The sequence below is a fragment of the Glossina fuscipes genome, unplaced genomic scaffold, assembly GCF_014805625.2.
Source record: "Glossina fuscipes isolate IAEA_lab_2018 unplaced genomic scaffold, Yale_Gfus_2 116, whole genome shotgun sequence".
Taxonomy (NCBI): domain Eukaryota; kingdom Metazoa; phylum Arthropoda; class Insecta; order Diptera; family Glossinidae; genus Glossina; species Glossina fuscipes.
Genome location: NW_023998459.1, coordinates 1738318 through 1764826, shown reverse-complemented (window position 1 = coordinate 1764826; position 26509 = coordinate 1738318). Strand labels below are relative to the sequence as shown.

General features: G+C 34.5%; 1 protein-coding gene across 9 annotated transcripts in view; it reads right to left on the bottom strand.

Annotated features, from left to right (window-relative positions):
* The window catches only part of LOC119640266 (rho GTPase-activating protein gacF), a 461105-nt gene that overhangs the window by 122214 nt on the left and 312382 nt on the right, over positions 1–26509 (bottom strand). For all 9 annotated transcript variants that reach the window (XM_038038162.1, XM_038038163.1, XM_038038167.1 and 6 more), the window contains one exon: positions 727–845. In XM_038038162.1, the coding sequence (XP_037894090.1) occupies positions 727–845 (119 nt within the window). The remainder of the gene's footprint in view (positions 1–726; positions 846–26509) is intronic.

Below are 26509 nucleotides of genomic sequence, written 5' to 3'. Positions count from 1 at the left end.
ATTTTTATAGGCGTGGCATTCGATTTTATCCTATTTTCAAAAAAAAAAAGAATATTCTCTCTGCATTAGTTCATTCTTCTACTTTGGTAATTGCAAGAGTGTATTTACTGATTCGATTTGTTTTAAAATTCCTTGTTTGATGAGTGTTTTGGTTTGATGGATGGCTTTGAGGAAGTGGTGGGCAATGAAAACAGCTGTTTCTTTGTTATTCAACTTGCTTAGTTGAGTCGTATTTGTATTTGTTAAGGTTAGGTTAAGATTGGTATTTCAGCATTGCTGCTGGGTTCCTGGTCATTTGAAGTTGATAGCATTTTTGTGAGGATTGTGACGCAATTGCAGTCAACGTAGCAATTCTACCTGACTGTGATAGATTTAGTTCTTTACATCTCTTCCTCTCCTCTACTTAGAAAACATATTAATTTTCCGATTGTCGATAATATTTTTAGATGAAAAGCAGGAAAGAAATGAGGCATAAATTCAAACAGATTTCCACTATCGAGGTATCTGTCGACATCTGAGAAGTACATTGGAAACGTTGCATGCAGCTTTGGATAGAATTACACAGGATGCTAAGATATTTAGAAATGGAGTGATGGAGTAAAAGGTCCATATTATGCCAAAGAAAAGAGCTTTTAGCATGTTGTCTGCTTTATTTCAACATTGAATGGGCAAATATACTAAAATTCAATTTCACATTTATATATATTTTCGTTACTTTCAGCTTACCATTCCAACCAATTTCCAATGTTCGTTGAAACACAAATATCTTTGTGCTTCCTTTGCATAAAAAGCTATTTTGAAATCGTTGTTCACAAAATCCGGGAGGCCAACTATCGTTATATTTTCTGAAATTTAGAAAGTTTTAAGGAAAGTATTAGAACTGGAGGCATGTTATATAAAATAAAATAATGAAATAAAGAAACATAAAGGTATATAAAGAGTTTCTAGAAATGCAAAACGTTGGGTTGGGTTTGTTTATACACTTTTATACATGTAATATATATATACGCATTTATATATATTATATATATGCATATATATATATATACAATATTAAGTAAAAAAAGGGATTTAAATTCGGAACAGTTGCAGCAAATATTTCCCGTCTGCTCACAAAAACATAACGCAAGTTTTTGTGATAGCAAACATTAAGCGAAACTAGGGAGGAAACTAGCTCAGAGAATCACTTTAATCTAACTTTCCCAGAATTAATAAAAAATAATGGTTTGAACAAAGTCCACTTTCGGATACCCTCCTATTTGCCATAAATTTCCATTGTTGTTCCCCTGTTTGTTTTAAAATTGAACATGTTTTTTGTTTACTGTAGGCATGATTTTTTTATCCGTAAAACAGAAATTTAATTTACAAATTTTGAAGAAGTTATGCACAAATTGTGGATCAATTAATACACAACAGCTCTAATCAATCTTTTTTATCATTAATCAATGAGTAAGATTGGTTATTTTTACATTAATTTTCTTATTGTCATTCTTTATATAAAATTGTTGCTTGATTTTTTTATTATACCCACCACGGTAAGATGGGGCTGTACTCATATTGTTTTTTTTCATAATGGAAGGAAGCTTCAAAGACCGTATAAAGTATTCTTGATCAGAGTGAAATTCTGAATTGTGTGCCTGTGTGGTTTATGTTGTTGGCACTCTCCTGCTCGCAAAAATGAAATTATCGACTTGAAATTTTTTAGAAATATTGGAAGTTTTTGCAAGCAGGTGAGTATTGAATTGAAATAAATGAGAGCAGAAGCCCACAGTGGACCATAAACTGAACGCAACTCCGTTTTTCTTAACAAAAATTGGTGAATTTTTGGTCAGAAATTATAAAAGTTAGAAAGCTGAAATTCTATACATATAATTTACGAAACACTCTACTTTTCACGTCCAAAACTGAAAACATTCGGCCATGCCAACGCAAAGCTATGAGTAATTAAATTTAATTTTTTTTACTTTTTTAAGATAAACAAATCAGAGTGTTTAAAAATATTTTGTGCACTGATTATCAAAATATATTATCTGCCTAAAAATGGGAAATTGTAAAATGAATAAAACACCGCGATTAATTTTTTTTTAATAATACCAGCGCTAAGTTCCTCGAAAACCGATTTGGGACAGTGAAGTTTATCTCATCAACCAATGCCGGTGAATCGATAGTACCATTTATTAATTTAATTAGGAAGGAAACGCCAAGAAGATATCTATGTTCCTCAAGTGACTATAAGACTAACAGAAACAATCTATTGCAATACAGAGGCGGGGAACCAAGATTTTATTGAATCTACATAACACCTCTAGGAAGGAGACCGCATAAACAAGGCATACTGAAATATTTGTCTGACTAAGCTCCGAAGGAAAATCGTTGATATATAAAATAAATGAAAAGGACTAAGGCGCTGTATTGAGCAACACCTGACATTACGGGGAATTCATCCGAGGTGACGAAGATAAGAGGTTATCCATTTCAATAAGTACAAAGGGAAGCCAGAGTTTCACAATCAATAATTTATGGTTAACTAAGTAAAACTCTTTACTAAGATCGATGTATACGACATCTCAGCGAGAGGCAAAAAGTACCTTCGAAACATGGTAAATAAAGTCTAAGAGCTTCTCAAACTTCTCAAATACCTAAAATTTGGTAGCGAACGATAATTGATGAGTAACAATTCGTTCAAACTATTTAGTTAAGACATTCAACTTGCCAATTACTCTATAGTTCTTGGCCAGATGTCTGTTTCCACGTTTGTGAAGTGGGATCAGGAAGTTATTTCTCCAACACATAGCAGGAAACACCTGTTTTCAAAGACTGATTAAAAATCTTTGAGATAATTCCATATGGCTTGTCAGAGCATCACTTGAAATTTTCGTAGCCACTGCTGCACAAGTCTATTTTCGAGACTTCAAGCCATGTAATACGTAATCTTTTGAAATGATCAAATCGGAAAACCGAAAATTTCATTAAAAAAGACCCGAAGTGTCAACACTACCATAGATGTCGGAGCCAGAACAAGAGACATGGTAGTTCATTTGAGTGTATCTGCGATGGTTGAGGTAATTAAATGTATGCCTTGCAGAAGAGTAGACGAAATAATCATACGCGGAGTTATTTTTCGTACATTTTCTAAAATATTTGCTTTGTCTATTTTTGTAGTATTTAACTGCTTTGTCAAATCAGCTGTTTCAAAGAGCAGGCTGTCTGATCAGAACAAATGCAGAAGTAGCTAAATTTAATACAATACAAAACTATGATATTTAGGTGCCACCATACCCACCAGTAAGATATTGGTTTTACTTAGAATTTTACATGTTTTGGTAGTTTAGCGGGATATCCTATCTACATTGAAATAACACGAAAATTTCTGAAAGATACGGATCCTCAAGTAAACTGAAAGACGGACAACGATTTACGACTGTCTCCGGGGAATAGGCAAAGCAATTCAAGTTCTAATTAACAGTACGCTTGTATTGAAGTAGATTTTGATCAAATAATTGATTGAGAAACACAGTAACTCTATCAGATGTTGAAGCAGGGACCGTTTAGCCTGAATTATCATTGCGACTTGCGGCACATTAAAGTCCACTAACGGTATGACCTTATCAGTAGGTTCAGACCTTTCAGGCATGTCACTAACATAATGTTTCTTATAAGTAGAAATATTCCCAATCGGGGAAATATGGAAACCAAGTTGCATATAACTGTTTACTACCAATTTTCATGTGTATTCAATCCAAATAAATTTAGGTAAGTACAACGAATTTTTGAACATACTGGTAAATTATAGTTATTGGGCTTGAGGGAATACTTAGTTGTTAGCGAGTGGACCAACTTTCGGAGTCCATCAAGAGAAATAAATGCCTTTATTAAGGATCCAAGCGGCCATAGTAATTTATTTAACAAATTTTCCATGTCTTCAGTGGAAACTGAGATCTTACAGGACGAGGTAGCCCTACACGAAGATAGGCCTAATTTTAAAAAGCTAGTACGCATTAAATTGAAGGATGGGACTTTTCCGGCACTTGTAAAATTTAAATGAACAGGTGTCCATCACCAGTCTTGGCAAAAATATTGCCTTTTGGGCGCTATTTGGGGGACGTTGAGAGCTGTTAACGAGACATCATCCATATTAGAAATCACGGGCGGAGAAGTTTGAGTTGTAAAAGAAAACGAGGGAGGGGTTATACTCGGCTGTGCAATTTGTGCAAGTTAGCGTTCAGCATATACACTCTTACAGCTAGGACGGGAGGAGTATTTATTGTTTTTCTTACGATGGAAGGAATGTTAACATTTTTGGAAGCAAGAATGGAGTACTCTTAAGTGCATTAGAAACCTTTAACGGACTCGCCGATGACTGGGCCACTTTTGGAATGGCATTGTGTAGACGAACAATTTTAGTAAGTAAAATTTTTAAAAGAAAAAAGGCACGAAAAGTTTTTAAATATTTACAACGATAACTGAAAATAACACATAACACGCATTATTAGAGCATTGCAAAAAAAGGAGCAGCAACAGGTTTAGTAAGCTGTGGGCAAGAGTAAATTAGTAATGGGGAAGTTAGGAAAACAACACTTAATCAGCTAAAGCAAAAGACAAGATATAAGAGAATAATGAAAAGCACCATAAGGAACAAAAGATCTTCCAACTCTTATTTGCACCAAATAGATTGTTTATAGAATTGGGTACTGAATATATTTTTATGACACTAAATTTTACCAACCTGGAGCACATGAAAGAAAAACAGAAATTAACCACAAAAAGAAAATATGTAAGAAAGTTGTATTTTGCATGTACAAGCGTAAAGTTGTAACTGTTTCCTCTTATACACATGTACGTAATTAAATACATACCATTGTGCTTTGGAAATCAACCTTCAGTTGTTATGTGCGACGTAGGCCACGAGAGCTACTAGAAAATAATATGTCTGTTATGTGTGTTTTATGTAAAACATAAAAGGAGTGCTCAGAAGTGCTCTTAAAACGTTATTTATTTACTTGATTTGATTAAAGCTGGCCCAATTTAACCGCGGCGGAACAAGAGGCTTATTTCGAATTGTCCAGCCTGATTATAATTCCAGCCGGGATTGCATTTATAAGTCTGTAAGTGGTCACAGCCGAATTGCAAACAATTATTTTAAGCTACAGTACTTTTTAGTATATGAGCAGCTCATTAGATCAATAAGAATTAGAAGATATTTTAAAATATGCAGTTCGTATTCCTTTCCTTATTTTCGTTAACGGTGTTCTGAATGAAGTGCCCAATAAACAAAAAACTTGTTTGGCTGATTAGATTCAACAAACGATCTTAGTTTTTACTAAAACTTAATTTTTGCTTCCAGTTATCCTGTTGTTTATTTATTTATTTATATATTCCACTTGTACAAGAAACTCAACTAAAACAATATGGCAGTCGACTTCAATTGATTCTTAAAGTATTATTAAGAAAAAGTAATCACGATGCCCATCATATTCATTTTAGAATTAACCCATCATTAGCCTTCATATGTCTTCACTTAAGGCATGTACAAAACAATTTTTAAAATTCTGCGTTGGTTGCCTCATGCTAGGTAAGCATAAAACCTCAAAAGAGCGAAAAAAAAACTAAAATTTAATAACTTGTAACTTTGTGTAAGCATGGCTGAATTTTTTCATTTTTGGACGCAAAGAATAGAGTATTTTGTAAAAAAAATGGGGAAATTATCAGGCTTCTAACTTTTGTAATTTCTGAATAATAAACAAAAATCCACAAATTTTTGTTAAGAAAAACGGAATTGCATTCTGTTTGCACTCCACTTTGCGCTTCTTTAACCGATTTGGTCCATGTTCAATATCGACCTGCGTGCAAAGACCCCCAATGTTTCTACCAAATTTGAAGTCCATATCTCCACTTTTGCGACCAAGAGAGTGAAAGCAACATACCACGCAGATACAAACCCGGACATACATGGTTAAACCAACTCAAAATTTCACGCTGATCAAGCACATATATACTTTATAGGATCTCTATAGCTTCCTTTTCGGTGTTACATACATTGCTAAATTTTATTTTTCGCGCAAATCCGTATGCGAATTTAATTTATATACTACGTGTATTTCCCACTGTCGCTTTTCTAAAACTTTCTTACTTGCGCATTTCGCTCTCAACATTTGTCAGAGCACACACCACACAGACAGACGGATATGGCTCGATCGACTTGGAATATCTCTCTGATCAAGAATATATACACTTTATAGGGACTCTAACTAAAGCTTTCTTTTGGATGTTAGGGAAAAAACAAAATTTATCAAAATGTAACAAAAAATTCTTCGACAGTGAGTATAAAAGCACAAACGAGAATATACGAAAGACCACCAAGCGGTGGTATCAAAAAATAAAATGATACCAAAATTCAGTAACAATTCAAAATATATAAATCCACAATATAAAAATAATTTTGAACCATTATTTACAACTGTTTAGGTTTTGTTCAGGCTTAATAACTAATTAAAACAAACATCTTAGGAAAATATTTTCAGAATTAATACGGGCTAGAAAGTAACACGACTACAACGGGAGCGCAGAGTTGCCGAAATGCACATCAAAACACATTAATTCAATTCATTCATATTACTGTCCAAAGAAATAATATATATATATTATATTTTTATTTATGATAATAATAATATCTCCGCCACCGAAGTGTGTGGGTATACCCATTTTGTCACATTGTTTGCAATATCTAAAAGGAGGGACTCCATAAAGTATATATATATCCGTGATTAGAGTGAAATTCTAAATTGATTAAGACACGTGCGTTCATCTGTGTCTATCTGTGTGCAATTCTAATTACCCTGAAAAAGAATTCTGGGAAAATATGTTTCGGATTATAAATACGGACTATAAATACAGTGTAATAATAAAATTCATAGTACTATTCTCTTAGTCGACATTAACATCTACCGCAGACGGGGAGATAATGCAACTGAAAGAATGTTAAATATTATCAATTTCTTTTCCTTTTTAAATAAAGGCATCTTTAGGTCAGACGCAAATCGATCGGGTATTTTTAAGTATAAACAATGCAGAGGGATTAGAATTGTTAACTAATAAGACCCCGCACCAGGGGTCGGCAAGTTTTTGAGTCGGAAGAGTCAAAAATTACAAATTATTCCATTACAATTGCAAGCTTTTTAAAGAGCCACAACATATTTTGTGCCACCAATAAATAGTACTCGCATAAAGTTTTTTGATAAAAAAAAAACGAATCTATTTATTCATAAGAAAAAAAAGTCTATTTATTCATCCATAAGTAGTGTTTTTCACAAGTAGTTAGAAAATATATATATGCCATTATTAGATGATTACTTATTATTTAAGTAAAAACAAACAAAAGCAAACAAATTCAATGGGAGCGTTGAATTCGCATGGTTTTAGAGAGTTTGGATGAATTTGGCTATTAATTTGTTGATTTAATTTTCAAACACGGCTGTAAATTTTCATAAGTTAGTTGGCTTCTTACTTTACTTTTAACTATATTCATACAAGAGAACGCTTGCTCGTAGGAGTAGGATTCCGGGATAAACAGCATTCCAAATGACAGCTTCTTCACCTCGCTGTAGCAGTCTGGAGGACTATTCCATGCGTCGAAAATAAGTGCGTCAACTCGCGCCATTTTTTTTAAAGCTGTCCACTTTTGTTGCGTTATGCACATGCATTTCTGGACCTCCAACTCTTCCAACTTGCTTTTTAACTCTGTAAATTTTCTATTCTACAAAGTTTTAGTTTTTAAATCGATCAATTGTGTTTCTAGAGACCCAGTATCAATTCCAAATAGCCCAATTTGGATTTCGTTACTGTTTGCATTCACTATGAAAGCTAGAGTGGTTTTGTTGGTTTTGAATTGCTCAAATCTGTCAGCAACTTCATCTTCAATTTTTTTATAAGTGTGCTTAAGTAATTCGTGTCAACAGTTGCACTGGTTTTATCGCGATATTGCTATAGAATTTAAAAATGAAGTAATTTGAAGCTCTGAATGTCTTCTGTAAAAGGAATTAATTTTTCTTCAAAACAAACGAATTCTTTTACCAAAACATAGGCTGGATTTCCCTTTTCTGGCAGTTCTACATTCAGCTCTTTTAATTTCGCTGTGATACCCAGCATAAAGTAAAATTTTTGCAACCATTTGCAGTTTTCTTATTCAGGGTGATTAATGCCTTTTTTTCATTTAAGAATGTGTTTCATTCAAGTGCAAATCAAAACGTTTTATCACCTTACGTGCATTTTATTGTGAAGAAGAAGGTCGGAGTGAAAAGTAAGTCCGTAAAACGTTTGTTTTGCTCTGAAGAATCGTTGTTTCCCTTTTATTTTTTCCTGTAATACTTCTGGCTCCGTCAGTTGCTATTGAAACGATTTTATTTTAATCGATCTTATTGGCTTTAAGGCATTTTTGCGCGGCATTTGCTGTATTTTCCCCTCTAGTTTGTCCCGAGAGCGGTAGCAACCCTAGAAGTTCTTCTTTTGGCAAAAAGGACAACTTTTTCCGTGTCTTTTATGTCGCAAGATTCATCTATAGCAAGTGATAAGACAGGATAAAGTTGAACACCTTCCATCTGCAAATATGTTACTTTTGAAGACATTTTAGGATAGTGGCAAATCTTTGATTGTTTTCAAGATTTCTGGTTTGTTTTTGAAATCACGAAACAGTTCTTCAGGTACATATACGAAGCAATCTTTGACATGCCATCTGTGAATGGTTTGCTTTTTTTTGTAATTTCTAGTGATACCGTGAAGCTTGCCAGTTTAACATTATTTGTAGATTGCGTCCAGTTACTTAACATGGAATTTTTATGGTGTTTTTTTTTGGAGCTTGTCGACAGCTTTTTCTCGTTGTTCGCTGGCTGGACATTTACAAGTATGTTTTGTCTCTCTAAATTTTATTTCTTATTCTATTCGGGTTTTTCGTGGCAAATGAGACAACTCGGAAGGCCATCTGATTTGCGTAGGAAAGCGAACGACGCCGCACAATCCCGATTGAATTCTCGATGGTGTTTTTGAGCTCATCTCTTTTTTTGTTAGTTGCCACGCTTGCAGTGCAGCTATAATAAAAAAATTTTTTTAAAGGTAACGTTTCGGACGGACAGGGCTACTACTACTACTTGGCTTATCTGTCGGTTTGACTGCTGCTGAACAACTGGAAGAGTGATCATTGTTTACGCACTGCTTTTATAGCTGTTGGCTGCCACACCAACACTGATACTTAGAGCTTTCACCACTTACTTAACGTTGACTTGAAAGAGTAACTTAAGAAACTTAACTTATATAAAACTTAATATTTATATAAAGCTACAAAACAAGATCATGAAGCGGGGCATTACATTTTCAAGTGAAGACAACAACACTATAAGTTTAAATGTAAGCTCTTGTAGCTTAATAATCTTAGGTTTTATATTGACATTTGATCAACAGTTAAGTAAGGAAGGCTGCTTCCTTACAACACGAAAGACTGTTTGTCTCACTCTCTCATGTGCTGATTTATTTTAACGCTAATTTTTAAATAATAAAAGCTACAAAATAGATAAGTAATAAAATAGGTAATCTATTAAATAATTTTTTTTAATAAAAATACTTTCGCGGTAATATCGAACTTTGTTTCTTTTTTGACAATTCTTATTGACTTCAAAAAAGTAGTTATGTATAATATGTATTTTAAAAATCTTATTATATTACCTACCTTTACTTCGGTTGTTTTATAACTTTGAGAAGATAATTCGCTTCTAATTCTTTTTCTTCAAATAACAAACTATACGTTACAGGTGAAAACGCCAAATTGTCTTGCGAAGGCTATTTACAACTTACTTAGAATCCGACGACGGCGTCATTTCAGTGTTTCCGACGGGCTGACGACAGTGACGTCAGTGATGCGTGTTACGGAGGAGGGGTGCGACGAAAAACGAGTACAAGACGCTGAGAGATTGAATCGGGGCCTAATCCTCGTTAATCGATTCAAAACGATTTTTAAATGTTTTCCTTTTTTTTTTCGATAAAATAAATAATACTTTCATAGAGAACTAAAGAGTCGCTGGTTCACTTCCAAAGACCCGCAAGTGTTTCGCGGGCCGCAGGTTGTCGACCCCGGCGCCACACAACTCCGAGCTAGTTTCACATTTGTTTTATAGTTTTAAAATATATTGAGATGTGTATATAGACATGTTTAATTTCGCAATACATTCTTCAAACTATTAGCTATCTACTTCAGAAATATAGTGCGCATGATTCACAGTAGTTTAAGAATAGTGAGTAGAATAAATTATATAAAAAATTTGGTTTTACGATTTTTTCCAATGAAGTAAAAAGTGAAAGATTAATTTTATATCACTCAGTTTTTATAACTGTAAATAAAATGGGGCGCTAAAGAGTTCAATGCGGGTGCGATCAGTTTCAGCAATAACCGATTATTACTTTCTTACCTGTTGTACATAAAAGCGTATTCGTATACAATTGTTTCTTTGTTCGCTCACTTCGCGAATATTTAAAGTAGTACAAAGAGCGGCGAGCAGGCTTTATTTTACCCATTTAGCACATGTATTTTTCCAAGGTTCTTTCAGACAATATTTACGATTTAAAATACATTCAGGTGGTCCCTGATTTTTGCTTTCTCTATATCATAAGCAGTTATCATTAGTTTCAAAAATGCATTTACTATTTGTAACAAGTGCAAAGTTAACACTGATAAGATACCAAACTGTAAGACACTACCTCTGTCTCTCTCTTTGAAAATTTTCCTGTCGCTCTAAAGGATACTCAAATGTCCATGTCATCATTACCACACACAGTTAAGTCATCGGTTTACATAAATCTTTCTATTAAACAGTTGTCGGCTATTACGAAAGCAACGGGTTTTCTTAGAGTGCGAAATTCAAAAGCGTCAAAAGTAAAGTCTTCAATTAATATTTTCAACACGACGAACAATTTACCAAAAGGCTCATTATTAGTTTCATGTCTGCTATTATATGTAAACAAAAATGTCTAATTTTTTCAAAATTTTTACATACTTGCATTATTCACTTTGTAACTCGTGAGAGAATATGTGTAAATATATAGATAACGTTGTGGAAAAAAATTATGAACATGAGAAAAATACTTTCTACATACGATTAATTAATTAAAAGATGTTTAACCAAAAATCATATATGCACAACAATGAGAAATTAAATTAAATTTTATTATATTGTCCTGTAAATAAAGTCAATAAGGTTGTTGAATAAGTGAACTGCAAATAAGGTGGTTTTATTATAGTAAGAGTAAATCAAAGGATGTGCTAATGCACAACAATCATGTAATAGAAAAACAACAGGGCAGGCAACTGTAATTAACGCGCAATGGCAAACAGTTTGTAACGAACTTCGTTGCTTACCATAACAATAACAATTATGATAGACGGTAATAAATTTCAAAAACAATATACCAATTAACCTAGTTAAGTGAATTAGTGATCGGAAACTAAACTCTTGGAATCTAAACTCGAAGGCTTGAAAGGGGAAAAAAGAAAGAGCAGCCAACCCGAAACAGGGCGATTGCAGTAGCTGGTCGCAGCAGAGCGCCTGTTATCACCACCAGAGCCAAATAACACGGCAGTAGGAGCAACTTTAGCATAAAATAGAGGTATGCCGGCACCGAGCAGAGAGCGGTGTATATGTAACAGGTATGATTTCAGTTATTATGGAAAAATATGTTTAAGGTAACTACATCATGCTTGTCTAGATAGGGGACTCCACTGCGGAGGCGGAGCATGGGCAGGGAGCGTACGTGAGGGAAGGGTCGGGAGACTGCGGATTGGACGAACGGACTAAGATAGGGCCAACGAACGTCAGACAGGACAAACCACAGAATAACCTACCAGTGATGAGTAGTTTAAAGAAAGACGTATAGGTATCTTAGTTTATTTCATGGTTCATATATTGTGTTTTTTTTTCCCTATATTTTTGTCATGCGGAACGGCGGGCAAAGGGCAACCGCTTTACCGCCATGAGCTAGGCCGTACATGATTCTTTACAACTTTCGCTCAAATCGAGCATATTACATAGTTCAATAAAAATAGTCAAAGTCTGGCACCACCAAACATCGTGGTTGAGTTTTGTTCGTTTATGAAACTTCAATTTTTTCAATTGTTTTGATTAATTAAAGTACTTGACGCGAAAATAGGGATTGTCAAGAGCAAATCGAAATATATTTGAAATGTGAAAAGAGAAAATTTCGATCAGGAAGAAGTATTCTTATTCGCTGATTGACGATTGTTTTAAATATTACGCCGAATTGTGATAAAAAAATCCTGTGAGACTGGCAGAAGCGTCGCTTTAATCACACGTTGATAATTGAATATTAATTCTTCACTACGAAATCATTTAAAAGGCGTAATAAAAACCAAACTAACACTGTTTGCGCAGCGTAGCTGAGAGGAAAAGGAAAAACCTATCTGCCTACAACTGCGGAGTTTATCTTACTCAAAGTACATCACTACACTTTCCGACTCCACTCCATTACACAATTTGCCCGTTTATAATCTGCAAGCCTATAAAACTCAATCTGCGAAATATGGTTTGGCCGCAAGATCGGATTATCTCGCACGAAAATAGGGACATTACAATTCAAAGAATATTGTTTTTTTATCCAATACACAGACGATTCTTTGTCAATAATCGAAATAGCCCGAAATTTGTATCATGATTTCCCTAACTTAGAGATTTTTTTCGTCTCTAATAAAAAATAAAATCGATCAAATCAAAAGCGGCTATGGCAAATTCTATTGCTTCACTTATGAATACTCATAATGTTTATATTCCATCCGAATTCAGTGAAATCCTTGAGATCGCTTCCATTTCCTTGGGTTTTACCGAACTTGAAACCTACTCAGCAGTCTGTCGTAAAAATCTACTTAAATTCGGAGCCCTACCTGACTTCTGTAAAGATACGCAGCTCATGCGCTTCCACAAATTTGATCAAAACTCTAACTCACCTGTTCCTTTGCACACAGTCAGCATAATTTTTTACTCCCGAAAATTTGTTTGGAGGGCATCAATTTCGCAATCGCGTCGCAAATGTTTGCGTTTCGACCACACGGATAGAGTATGTTCGCGTCAAGAGTCGGTTTTCCCTTCCTCGAGGTGTTCTTAAAGAAAAAAATATATCAATTGTAAGGGTGAACATTCATCTAACAATGATGATGTTGTTGTACAACGGAGATTTTCTGCAGGTGTTCCTCAGGAGTTTATATTGAGTCCTCTATGTTTTGATTTATGTAGTAACAAATTTTTCAGTTTCCTTCCTGAGAACGTTTCAATTCTAGGCTCTGCTGACGATTTTGTCATTTTTAATTCCACCCCTGCTCCAGATTTTCGTAGTACCTAGCAGACTGCCCTCGACATTATTTCCTCTCGTTATGAGCCACTCCAACTCACACTTTCAGTCAATAAGACCAAATGTATAGTCTTTTCAAAAAAAGGGAGTCCCTACGGTCACTCCTCTTCTCGCATATGGTTCTTCTATTCCGTTTGTTAAAATGATCGACTTTTTCGGCTTTGTTCTAAAATCGAAATTTTTCCTGCAGCCCACGTTGACCAAATTGCCAAACAATGGTTTCAACTCATTAACGTATTGATTAAACTGTATCGTGGTTCAATCAGACCAAAATAAGACTACGCTTGTTTGCTCTTATTGGATAAATACGGCCTTTCTGAAATTATGTGGAATCCAGTGGAAATGCCTTCGTTTGGCTCTCGCTGGCATATAATCGGCAAATATTATGCTTCTACAACAAAGATTTCGTTTAGTCGAATTTTTCATATAGTAAAATTCTATCTTTGAGAAACACCTGGACTCGATTTTCATTTACGATTTTATGTAAAATTAATAATTTCAACATTCTAAGAACTGATATAAATGGCTTATTAAAAATTCGTTTTGGTTCGCAATATTTTCGGCCACTAATTATGTTCTTACCAGTGAGAAAATCCACAGTTACTCCGGTAAAAGCGCATCATCGCTGCTCGCACTTGATTAATACCAAATGGAAATATCTTTTAGATATTATTATAGAAGCCTACTTCTCAAATTAACCATGTAGCACTATATTTTCGGCCGAATGTCTTGTGATCCTGGAAGTCATCCGCTTAGTCTTAAAAACAATTCCTTATAGTGTCAGACACTAAATTCGTCTTATACGCTCTACATTCATTTCCCTCAGGTAAAACCTATTCTTAAGTATTAGAAATCAGATCATTACTTTACAGCCTCAAATCTGATACATTCTGTTTCTTTTTACGGTCACATGGACATTCTTGGCAACACCTCTGCAGCTAAAATTGCATCTTCCAGACCATCTCCTTTTAATGATCGTGCCCTGATTTCTGCAGATTTGAATTCTGTCGACAAAACACATTCAGTTTTTTCTCGGCAATATCGATGGAATAAGTCACCTTATGGTTGTCACTTACATTATTTTTTTTCACAAATAAATAAAGCTCCTTGCCTTATCAACGGCAGATTCAGGCGTGACATTATTTGCCTTATTAAAAGGCTGATGTCTAATCACACGAGATGTAATGATCATCTATTTAAAATTAACAAACTGGATAATCTTGTATGTGGGGTACTACAATCTCCTGATCAAATCCTATTTGGGTGTATATGATCTTTATGACCGCAGCATTCTTGACATTTTGCGCTCTCGCAACTTACAAGCGTTTATGGTCATATTATGAAGCTGCTCTCTTTTACACTTTTTCACTCTCGCACTTATCAATTTTTTCGTAAGACACTTTATACGCACATAGTACATACAACGGAATTTCCTCGTTAAGCATTCTGATTTCCATACCTACCGCAGCATCCTCCCTTCCACATCTAACATTTGGCCTTATATGACGCAAACGCATTTTATTCAGCTGGTTGTTAGTCGCGGTAAGTTAATTCCCCTTAAGTATAAATATTTATTAAGCATAACGATTAGAGCATGCTTCGGCATGCTCTATCTATGAGAGAGCTGAGCTTCAAAAATATTGGGTTTGATGATACGTTGGCTATCGTTTATAATGGCTCCTTTTTTCTACTTCGACACATGTGCCTATTGTGCCTGACAAAGGACCGCAAGATTGCCGGGTTTCGTTTAACAGTCACCCACGTATTTGTAGCATATGGCTCATAATAGACATTGACTAGCTTGACGAAATTAGGGGTTCAATAAAAGAAATTTACCCTATAGAATTTTTAAAATGTTAGATGTTTGTGAGTGAAAGTATAGTGTACGTGTAAACTTACCTCGCCAGCCACTATCATACAAACTAAATTAGTTAATAAAGATTATAATAACTATATTAAATAATATGAATTATAAATTATTAATAGGAATTAAGTTAGAGAACAAATAACTATATTAATTAACACACAATAAAATTTAACTCGCCAATTTAAATAAACGTCGGATGTACTAAATTCAATTTCCGGTAACACTTTAACCTCATTCTTTTCTTTTGCGTTCGGCCAAATTACATGCATATGATGCATACGTTTAAACACTGAACGTTTAACTCTTTTTTTTTATTCATTTATGAAACTACTTATGACACGAATAATGTCTATTTTGTGAATTTTCTTACTCTTGTTTGAGAACCTTTTTCCATTTATCAGCGAATTTCATCACATCTTGTGCAGTTGTCATATCTCATGTTAATTGAAGTTAAGCGTTATTCTTATGCCTAAATAATCCGGCGAACTTGGTCTTTTAAAGTCTCAAAAATTCTGAAGACCTGGATATACATTTTGTTCGCTCCTCAAGGATCCTTTTACTTTAGGATAATTAGGTTTAATCTCAGTACGAAGAGTACAATATTTTATTGTCAGCGGTAGCAAGCGTGACGATAATTTGAATTTTTCAACACCTTTTCGCTTGTGTCAATGGAATTACTCATTTTCCCAGTGAAACATAAATTTTTTTATATGAGACACGTTCTATGGCGCTCCTCAAAGATTTCACAATCACTCCCCAATTTGCTTTTCTTTTCAGGCTCTTTCATTGCCAAATTCTTCACAGTTTAACAGTTTAAATTCGTAATTACTTTAAACTATTTTTTATTTCCGCCCATTTGTTTTTTGAAAAAAACAATAACCTACCCATTTTCCTACATATTATAGGAAATAAAGAGAGTAGTTTGTTTAAGAGGCGCAAATACAGTGGATTAGTCGTTGATTATTTGTCTTACTTGAAGGCAAGGTGAGAATTTAATTCTTTAAACAGTAAGCTTTATGCTAGCTGTATCCAAAATGTCAAAAGCAAATTTTTTGTTGATCCTAACAAATTTTAGAATTTCGTTAACTTGAAGTATGAAAAAGAAACTCTGATGCAAACTGATTGATCACATTTATCCTCATATCATGTCATCGGAAGAAGAAGTTCTTTCTTATTTTTTTAGATATAAGATTCTCCTTCTACTGTTGGAGCAGTTTATTTGCACCCCATTAGCACACATTTTTAATACAAACTTACAGAAACTTTACCTTTCTATGGCTTGGAAAATGATTATAAAAACGGGTGCAGAGAGGACATTCAAAATTATAAACAAATTGACAAGTTAGCGCTCTAAATAAGTTCTTTGAATCGTTAGTAACTAATAGACTTTTTCCGGTCATCTGTTTTATATTGCTGGTCGCGAGTAGGTTTTATTTTTTAACTCACTTCCCACTTGTATGGCAAGAGTTATGATACACGCCAATGGTTTTAAGACATTCTATTGTTAGATTCCATTGCAGAGGAGGGCTCTTGCAATGGGGTCTGAATAAGATAGCTTCGTGGTATTCGACAAATAGCATATTGGTAAATTTACAAAAAGTAAAACTTTATCGACCACAAACTGAAGTTGAAACAACATATCGAAACAATTGTCAGCAAATCCAATTCGCTTTAAAGTTTATGGTAGAAGTGTTGAAGGAAATTGGCTAGACGATAATATATGGCTTTAGTTAGCTCGACGTTAGAGCACGCCCCAGTTACTTGGGCACCTAGCTAGAAGAGGCACATAGGTGGGGTTCAATTGGTGTAAAGGAACTTTCTAGTTTTTGCGCTGCGTGCTTTAGGGTGGCAGTGTGATCGTATACCCCTCCTTATAAACATAGAATAAGATTACTTTATCTGTTAGAAAAATGTGTATGCCTAGAGGTTTTAGTTATGACTAAGTTAAAATTGGACCACTTACGCTTCTCAGTATTGCTTAGTACGACTTATTTTCATGCTCCTAGCCGGTATACATGGCGCTATTTACCCATTAGATAATCGTAATGCCGCAGTAATTTTACCTTCAACATTATTTTGGAAAACTCTGTGAAATGTAAATTGATAATTACCATTTGTTCGATGTGACCACCGATCCACAGGAGTAACGTGGGGTTGCTTGCTACGATACTGATTGACGATTTCTTTTCATAGCGTATTATTATTGATTTTTATAACTAATTCGTTTCTCTAACTCATCATATGCAACTTTGAGATTAGTTGTATTCTTGTCATCTTTTTCATTGTAATCACAATAAATTATCTCTTGGTTCTTTAGTTGGATAAGAAAATATTTTTGTATGAAAGTTTTAAATAAGTAGATAAATAAATGGATGAAAAAAGCCTCTGATACCATTGTATTTAAAAATATTGCTGTTTGGCCATAAGCTATATGTTGATTTAATTCACGGCTCGAATGAAAAGATTAAAATTTTGCTTGGAACGCTTTTAGTTTTCATTGAGATTTAATTTATCCACCTCAGTCAGGAAACCCATATTACTTATTACAATTACATATAAATATACAGGTATGTATTCTTAAGCGGCCTACCATGTGGTCGCTTTATGTTTTTGATTTTCCCATTCAATCTCACAAAAAGTTTCTTACTCCTGTTTATTTAATCAACATGTGTACTAATGTGTTTTTTTTTTTTTTGAATGATCTTATACTCACATCCACGCTTTGCCATGTTGCATTCTTATTTCGCTTATTACTTACTGGACGTGTACTCATTGTATTTTGATACTACATAATATTGGGATGATGTGACCAATTTTTTTTATTTTTCTATCACCAAAAGAGTACCAATCTTTGGTGTAATATCTGCTGCAGTAAATAAGTAACGTTTAAATAAACGCAATTCACTTGGCATCTGGTGACAAAGTTAATCGGAGTTTTTCCTGTTCTGTGGACAATCTTTCAATCGCTTTAGCGACAAACATGCTCAAATCAATAAAAAATTTGATATTGTTCAGGAATATGCTAGAGTGTCTCTGAAACTTTCGTCTTGCAGTCGAGTCGCGACAATTTGAATGTCCCCCACGTTTAGCGAGTGGATATGAAAAGAAACCAGGGAATGAATTCGAATTACTCAATGAAAGCAATATTTCCATTTATCATTTACGTATACCGTTTATATAATGTGAGGTTAATTAGTAGTAAGCTGTGTAAGAAGCATCCAACGCGTTCCCTTTGCATTTGCAATAGTTTCAGTCGTCGTTCACTAGAGAACACACAAAAACTCCCTACTGAAAAGTTATTAATGCCGAACGCTGGCGGTATAGCCATGCTGTTAGAAGCAATTCCACTAAGATCAGAGAAGATTCTCTATTGTTGACTGAAGTCAGGTTAAAATATTTATTAATATATAAAATCGGTAAGGGATGTTAAAGGAAATAATATATACAACGTAGCTAGTCAGCAACGTGAAATGATGATCACCATCGGTTAAGTGAGAAATGAGTGGCACTACGCACATATTGTTCGATTGCAAGATATTTTCTGTTATTTACACAAAAATTAGAAATGACAAATACCTTACGAGCTACAACACGAAGTAAAGTATCAGAGTAAACAAAAATGGTTTAATTATACCCAGCAAAAAAGTGTAACGGTATAGATATAGCGTCCATCAATCCAAACACATAAATTCCAATTGGCACTATTGTTCACACTCTTCTTTTTATCTTTCCTTTCAATCTGTTGCTACTTGAAGGAAAACGGGAGATTAAACAAACAGATGACACAATAGTTTGCAAACGACTGAGGGTAATGTTAAAATTTTATTAGGTAATTATAGTATAATTAAGTGAATCTTTCCTGTAGAAAATAAATAAATTATGGTTAGACAAGCAAAAAATGTTGTGTATACACTTGTTTTGTTTAGTGACATAAACATACCCAATGTTAAAAACGTACTGACAATTCGATATAGTTACAGACAATTGCTGGTAAACGCATTGTGATATTTGTACGCACTCGTTTCTTTTTTATCGTATTTATTATTATTATTATTATTATAAACTTAGCCAGAGAATAAATTCTAAGACTAAAGTCTTAAAGCACTAGCATCTAAGGCTTTCGGCTTTCTAGCGCACTTGAGAATTGAACCCACGTCCATTGAGTTGCTAGTCGAGACTCTCGCCTACTCGACTACTCAGGCGGATCTTTTTTATCGTACAATGCAAAAGTGTAATAACACTCTTGTGTGGTTTATTATGCACAGTTGGTAGTCGCTATGTCCCACATATTCACATTCAAAACTCGTATGAGAAGCATTTGCTTTGTGTTTTTATTTTTACATATCAAAAAAAAAAAAAAATTACAAGTAAATTTTATAAAAATGTGTAAAAGATTATAAAAAGGATATTCGAGATTGGAAGAAAAACATTTACATTCGATGTGATTGCTATCAAAGAATAAAATTGGATCAAAGAGTTTCTTTTAAGTCGCCAATTAAAAGATCCTCTTCTTCTCTATAAATTTTGAACTCTTGAAAAGATAATTCAGCAACATCTATTATTGTAAACTAAAATGTCCGCTGTTTGGAGCAGGTACCATCAACTCACCAACAGTTACACGGAAGATATGAGTCATTTTTATATCAATGTCTCTGCATAGATCATGTAATATTGAATGATATATAAAAAGCGACATTAATTTGTGTTTCATTGCAATTGTGAAAGTTGTTCCATTTCAGTTCTAAAGTCGCTTTAGTAGTACATATTCACCGTTATTGTGGTTTTGGGATCGATACAAAAATAGATTATCAGTATTGATACATAGATGTAAGCAACATTACCTAAAAATATTGTAATTTTCGTATTGACATCATTAGCGGTGTTATTTGCAAAATGTGGCGAACTTTCACTTCTGGGCGATATATTGGCACAAGCTTCATTTTATTCTATATGACACTAAGCGTATTCTTGGAAAGTTATGCGAATGTTTGCTCATAACCTTAATGTAAATATTGATGCAAAAAGGTGACGAACGGTAGCGTAGAGATCATTATTTAATGGCCGAGTATTAAAGAAAATTATGCAGAACGCTTGATTTTTCCCATCTCTTTATTTGTCAAGATTTTAACGCATATAACCTAATGTTTATTTTTTTATATTTGTTTTTTATTAATTTAAAAGTAATTCCTTTAAATTTTTTTAATTTTGCAATACGGTAAAAAAATCATATTTTCACGAAAGTAGGGAGAAGTGAAGCTAGACACATACGTGCAGTATGGTAGGACGGAGAATGGCCGAATGGACATATATACTTAATGCTGGTCGGCCATATTTTAGAGGACTACTCGTAAATGGATATCGGGTATGTAACGGACATATAACAAACGAATACTTTTTTTAACTAAACTTCTTTCTTCTTATTTTTTACATTTTCTGTACTTAAAATTTTGTAAAGTTAGCTGAGCTAGCCAGGGCGAACTGAAATAATCTATCTATTTTCTGACATGTTAGAATATAAGGTAAGCAGTTGTGTTTGTACGGAGCAAGCTTTCTTGCGCCAATATTTTTTGCTGTTCAAATGAATTCCATTTCGATCATTAACCAATGAAATTTGCTGTAAGCTCCCAAAGATCGATGTTTTCTTACCAATAACCACAATGGCCAATGGACTGAACTCGATTATAGTTACAGTTCGTGTCTCAGAGAAGGACTGTATAAATGTTGACGCCGTTAAAAGATTAGGGCGTGAAACACGTCCGAGAGAGTCTGCGGATATGGGTGACATCCACCAATCGGATTCCTTCGACTTTTTACATGAATAATTAACTCAGGTATAAAACTCCAATATTTTCAAAACATTTGGAGATCGGCTATAGTTAGTCCCATTTCTATACGGCAGACGAACCACCAAAGAATGAAAACGGTTATCGATGCATTAGTCATTTGAGCTCTTTAAGGAAGATTTTTGAAAGGCAGATTTGTAAAGACAATTTATGAGAAAAATACAGTTCCAATGAACCCTCTCTAAGGAAGATGTTTGAAGGACAAATTTTTAAAAACCATTTGTAAGAAAAATAGAACTCCAAATGAAAGCTTTGGTCTTAGAAATCAGTATAACACTTCACACGAGCTAGTATGCATATACTTTTAAAATCTCATCCTCATTCGTGGCCTGTGACAACACCAATAAGTTCTCGCTATGTAAATCACTTTCAGTATGCCATATGGGCGTTTCTCTGATAATTTTTTTCTATATAGGACGTACACGCTTTTTAGCGGCGGCTGTGGGAACCTTCAAATCTCAATCAGCGAACTGTGTACTGGAATTTCAAAAAACTTTCAATCGGTTCAATTTGTTTTAAATTTTTGTTCAACTTTTCTTATGACCTCTTGTGTCTCTTCCTTTTTTTAAAGGAGGCCTTAGGTAATACTGCCTACTTCCTCAATTTTCCTTTCATAACGCAACTTTTAACCTGAAGTCTGCATAGATGCCAGACCAGGCATCCGCGTTACCAAGAGATCTTTCGTGTCTCCTTAATGACAAAGTTTTAGTGATTATATCTGCCAAGTTGGCATCGGTCTTCAAGTATTCAATTATTACTTTTATAATAAAACAATTGTCTTACAAAGTGATGACTTATCTCAATGCGTTGTGAAGGGCCAAAATGTGGCCTTCTCTGTCAATAGCAGAGCGCTATTGCAGCGTTTAATTATCACCTTCTTTTCGCCGCTTAATTTTGCTAGCAAACTATCCAACGACCCCTGCACAGCAGCTGTATTAATAAAGTAATATATAGAATTGATATTCGATTCTGAAGCTGATTTTAGAATGTCCAAAAGGTTAATCGTTCCAAATGCAATACTTCTAGCCAGGGAAAAGTTAAGGCAGTCGCAGAGAATGTGTTTTATAGTGAGAGTTTGTCCACAACTGCAGATTGGGGAGGAAGATTTCTTCCAGATCCATCGATGAATTGCAATTGTATGACCAAGGCGAATTCTCGAAAATGTTTGGATCTTGGTTTTCTCAACATTTGTTGGATATAAAGGTGGAGTTAATTGAAGGTTAATGGAGGAGTAGGGTTGATGATGGTATTCTAAATTTCCTTCCGCAATTTTCTCTTTAACTTCTCTTCCAATGTATTTTTGAAGATCCAACTTTTCCATGACATCATCCATAATTAGAGAAGCAGAAGCAGCATCCTTTGCAGCTCGATCAGCCTACTCATTTCCCAATAAACCGATGTGACTTGGTACCCATAACATTTTAATTTTTTCATAGGGTGTTGTAATTATATTCCTCAATTTGTTGATGGTGCTCCATCTCGAAGTCGAAGGATTCCGAATATCTTGTAATACAGACAAACTTTCGATAAAAATGACGGTTTTGGGTTTGTTTTTATGGGCAAGGATCGCAGCGTGAAGGATAGCTCTGGCTTCGGTTGTGAAAGTTGAAGTACTTTCGTGTAATATGTGATTGAGAAGAACCTGTCCTGTAGCATCTACCTGGCACAAGCAAGAGGCGGCAGAAGATTTCGAGCTGTCTGTGTATAAAAGATTCCAACCAGTAGTCTCCAATACTTGGGTTTTTTCTGCTATTAGATTCCTGAAGAGGTAATTTGGAGCATCTTCTTCCTTGTGCATAAACAGCAAGATGTCGAAAGAGCAGTCTTTCGAAACCCATGGAGGTTTAACACCAAAAGAGCGGAAAACTTTTAAAGGAATGTTCAATTCCTTTGTGACGTACAAACAATAGTCAATTGCAGATGGTGACTTTGGAATTTTCTTCCCAATAATAATCTTCCTCACTTCATCACCGAGAATAGATTTGTTTGAATTAAGACGGTTGGGGACTATTTTGGCTTTTAACTCATAAAGTCTATTTTCTAAAGTTGGGAGACCACAATCAATTATAATATTATTTATGGGCGTGGTCCGAAAAGCATAACAACTTGTTCTGACGGCTTGGTGATAGACCGGTTTAAGGATGTTGAAACTGTATGAAATTCACCATTGTTAAAATAGAGTTTTTTAACCGAAGACAGTGTGCTTTCCAACGATATTTGTTGGAAAAGTTGAGTTCGAGAATATGCAGCGTCTGCACGTTTAGTACTGGTGAGTCATTAATATGCATCAGTAGATTTCCTGCATCGCAAATCTGCTTTCGACAAATGTGCATTTTTTTAAATTTTTGTATGGAAATTTTAGCCCCCGACGAGTTTGCCCATGCGGAGATCTCTCGTCAAATAGATTCGAGGATGTTGATGGAGAACACGCAGAATAAATTGTAGAGCTCTTGCTGAAAAAACGATTGCGAAGGTGGGATATAGAGCGAAAGCACTGTAAATTTTATGTTTAACATTATTTGTATTGCTACGGCTTGTATATTTGAGCTTAAATTTATGCGTTTGTTCCTTGTTTGGAATACAAATTTTGATCAGCATTCGTGAAGTATCGAGTATATGATTTGGTTGGAATGGGATTAAAAGAGCTTCTGCAATGGGTCTCTTGAAGCGATATAAAGGTTGGGTTGAAATCACTTACGAGTGTACGGAGTTCATCAAAATTATTAAGAAGTCCCTTATTGTTCCATTGTAGAATTTTAAAAACTTTATTTAATTGTAGTGACACGGAAACGGAGTGGAAAGTAGGTTAAGGTGACATGTCCGTTAAAAATGTCACTATAAGAATTTTGCGTGAATAATTTGTTCTTACCAGCAAAATAATCTGTGGTTGCGTAAATTTGAAGTGCAGCGAGTGGGCACAGGTGAATAATTTGTAATTGAAGGTTGATTGAGGAATGAAATATTGGTTTCGTTACAGCTTGTAATTTGTTGAATAGAGTTGAGAAGTAGTGATTCTCGGGGATTTAGTTTATTAGATTTTGGCATATGTGTCGTTATTTTAATTTTTTCAATATTTGCTGTTGTTTTGATTTTTTCAATATTATTTTTGACGGGTGGTGGGACTGGTTTCGCAATACAATTTTTGGTTGATGGTAGAGCAAGTTTTTCGATGGAAGAAGTAGGAGTTAAAAGCTTATTAGGCACGGTTTGCGAGGCGACAGCAGCGTAGGTATTACTTTTGTTAATTCTTTGGGTTCCAGATGGATTATTTTCTCGGCACTTGCGTTTGATTTTTAGAATTTCACGCATTTGTATAAAATGTGGGCATTGTTTGTCTAACGCAGAGTGTTGATCGTTGCAACTTAAGCAGAAGCTACGCGTACAGTTTTCAAGATGTGGAGGAAGACCACAGTTAGCACAGGATGGAGGAGTGGTGCACCTTTCTGCCGTATGGCCCAGGCGTTGGCAGTTTTTACACCTCATGGGATTTGAAATGTAGAGTTCTACTTTACATTTGTACCAAGCTACATCAACCGTTGCCGATAGCCGATAGCGGTCAAAAGACAAAATAATTCTTCCTGTAGGAGAGCGGGTTTTTCCATCGTCATTTAATTTGGTGAATTTGTAGACTTCACTCACTCCTCGACTGCCCATTTCGCGCATAATTTCATTTTCTGGCACATGCTTTAAGCATGGGGCATAAACTACGCCTTTGACCGAGTTTAGTTTGTCATGCAATTTAGCGGATATAACGCACAAATTGGCTAATGATTTAGAGTTTATGAACTTTTCGGTTGCGCTCGGTTTCCCAGCCAGGACAAGTAAATTTCCGTCGCGTAAAATCGATATAGAGTCTATATGCGTTGTAATGCAATCTAGTGCTTTTTTAATAGCGAAAGGGCTGAATTGCGAAATTGTTATGGAGGGATCAGTTGGAGAAATCACAACATATTTTTTGTCGATAGGAACGATGCTACTGGTTGGCAACACCGGAAAGTCGGAATTTTTAATTTTTTTTCTTTTGGGGGATACGTCTGCTAATAGATGAAATCTATTTGAGTTTTGATCTGGCGGCCCCGGGGCCATTATGCTTTATGGCTGTCTATTATTTAGTAAATTGGGATATAACCACTCACTTGAAAAGGTTTGGCGACTGCTGAGGATAATGACCATTGTTTTCAATATTTTATTTTTCTTTTATGTTTTTTGTGTTCTTAATTTTTTTAGTATATATACAGAAAAACAAAAGCAAATACCGTATCTGCGATAATCAATTTTTGCAAAACCACAGAAAACACACGAGTTAAACACACAAAAACACCGAAAACAATTAAAACGCAGAGGAAAAACAAGACGGGCACTACTCAGAACACAAGTCAACGGTTTGAGTAGAAGCTTTGTAAGAATGCATAGAAAAATTAGTAATAGAAAGAAAAATAGAGAACGTAAGTTATCTGAGAAGATTAAATAAAAAGAAAATGACATAAAAAAGTTTTTTTTATAGGAAAGTAGCTTAGGGGTCCTCGGACCCAACTGCGGGGTCTCCCATTGCATATAATGGGCTGAAGGAGACAATTGGTGTGGTAGGGTACAGAAAAGCGCAAAGTTTGTAATCTATTCGTTCGGTAAGTAGGTATTCATTCATTTATTTAATGGTTTAGTTCGGGGCACGTAAATAATATAAACCTTGTATACCAAAAGAAGTAAATTAGATAGAGATAAACATAGTAAATTCCAGTATAATATTCTTTTTTAATAAATAATTTGGAATTGTTTAGTTCTTCAAAATATACGATAAAAAAACAAATTATATTTGCTACATGTACTCTTTGCTTTTTCCGTGCATACACACTTATAAACGTTTAAGGTGATGTGATGTTAAGTAAAAAACCTATTAATAGAATTTTTAACTGTATAAGTAATGAAAATGTAAGAGCAAGCATATAAAGGGCTGCTAATTAACAGCGTTATTACCTTTACTACAACAGATACACAAAAATTGCATGAGATTCTCTAATCTTAATTTTAAATAAAATTTTGGAACATCTCCATATTTCGTTGTTACTGATATAAGCATATGAATTCACACAGCCAGGCGCTAATCCTAATAAAATATCTCGTTAAATGTACCTACATTCCGCCTAACAAGAACAAAATAATGTAAATGCTTTGCCAAAAGATATCATTTCTTGCTTTGTCTTCTCCACATGATAAGTAGCTAAAGTAAAGGTAAAAAGAAGAACAATGTGTTATCAACATTTCGAGTATATGGACATCAGAGTGGGAAACCTCGCGTTGTTATAAAAAAATCTAGTTAATTTCCGAGCAAAAACTATAAAAAAATTAAAAACAAAAAACTGTGATATTTCCTTATAAATATTATTTAAGTCGGGTAAAAGAA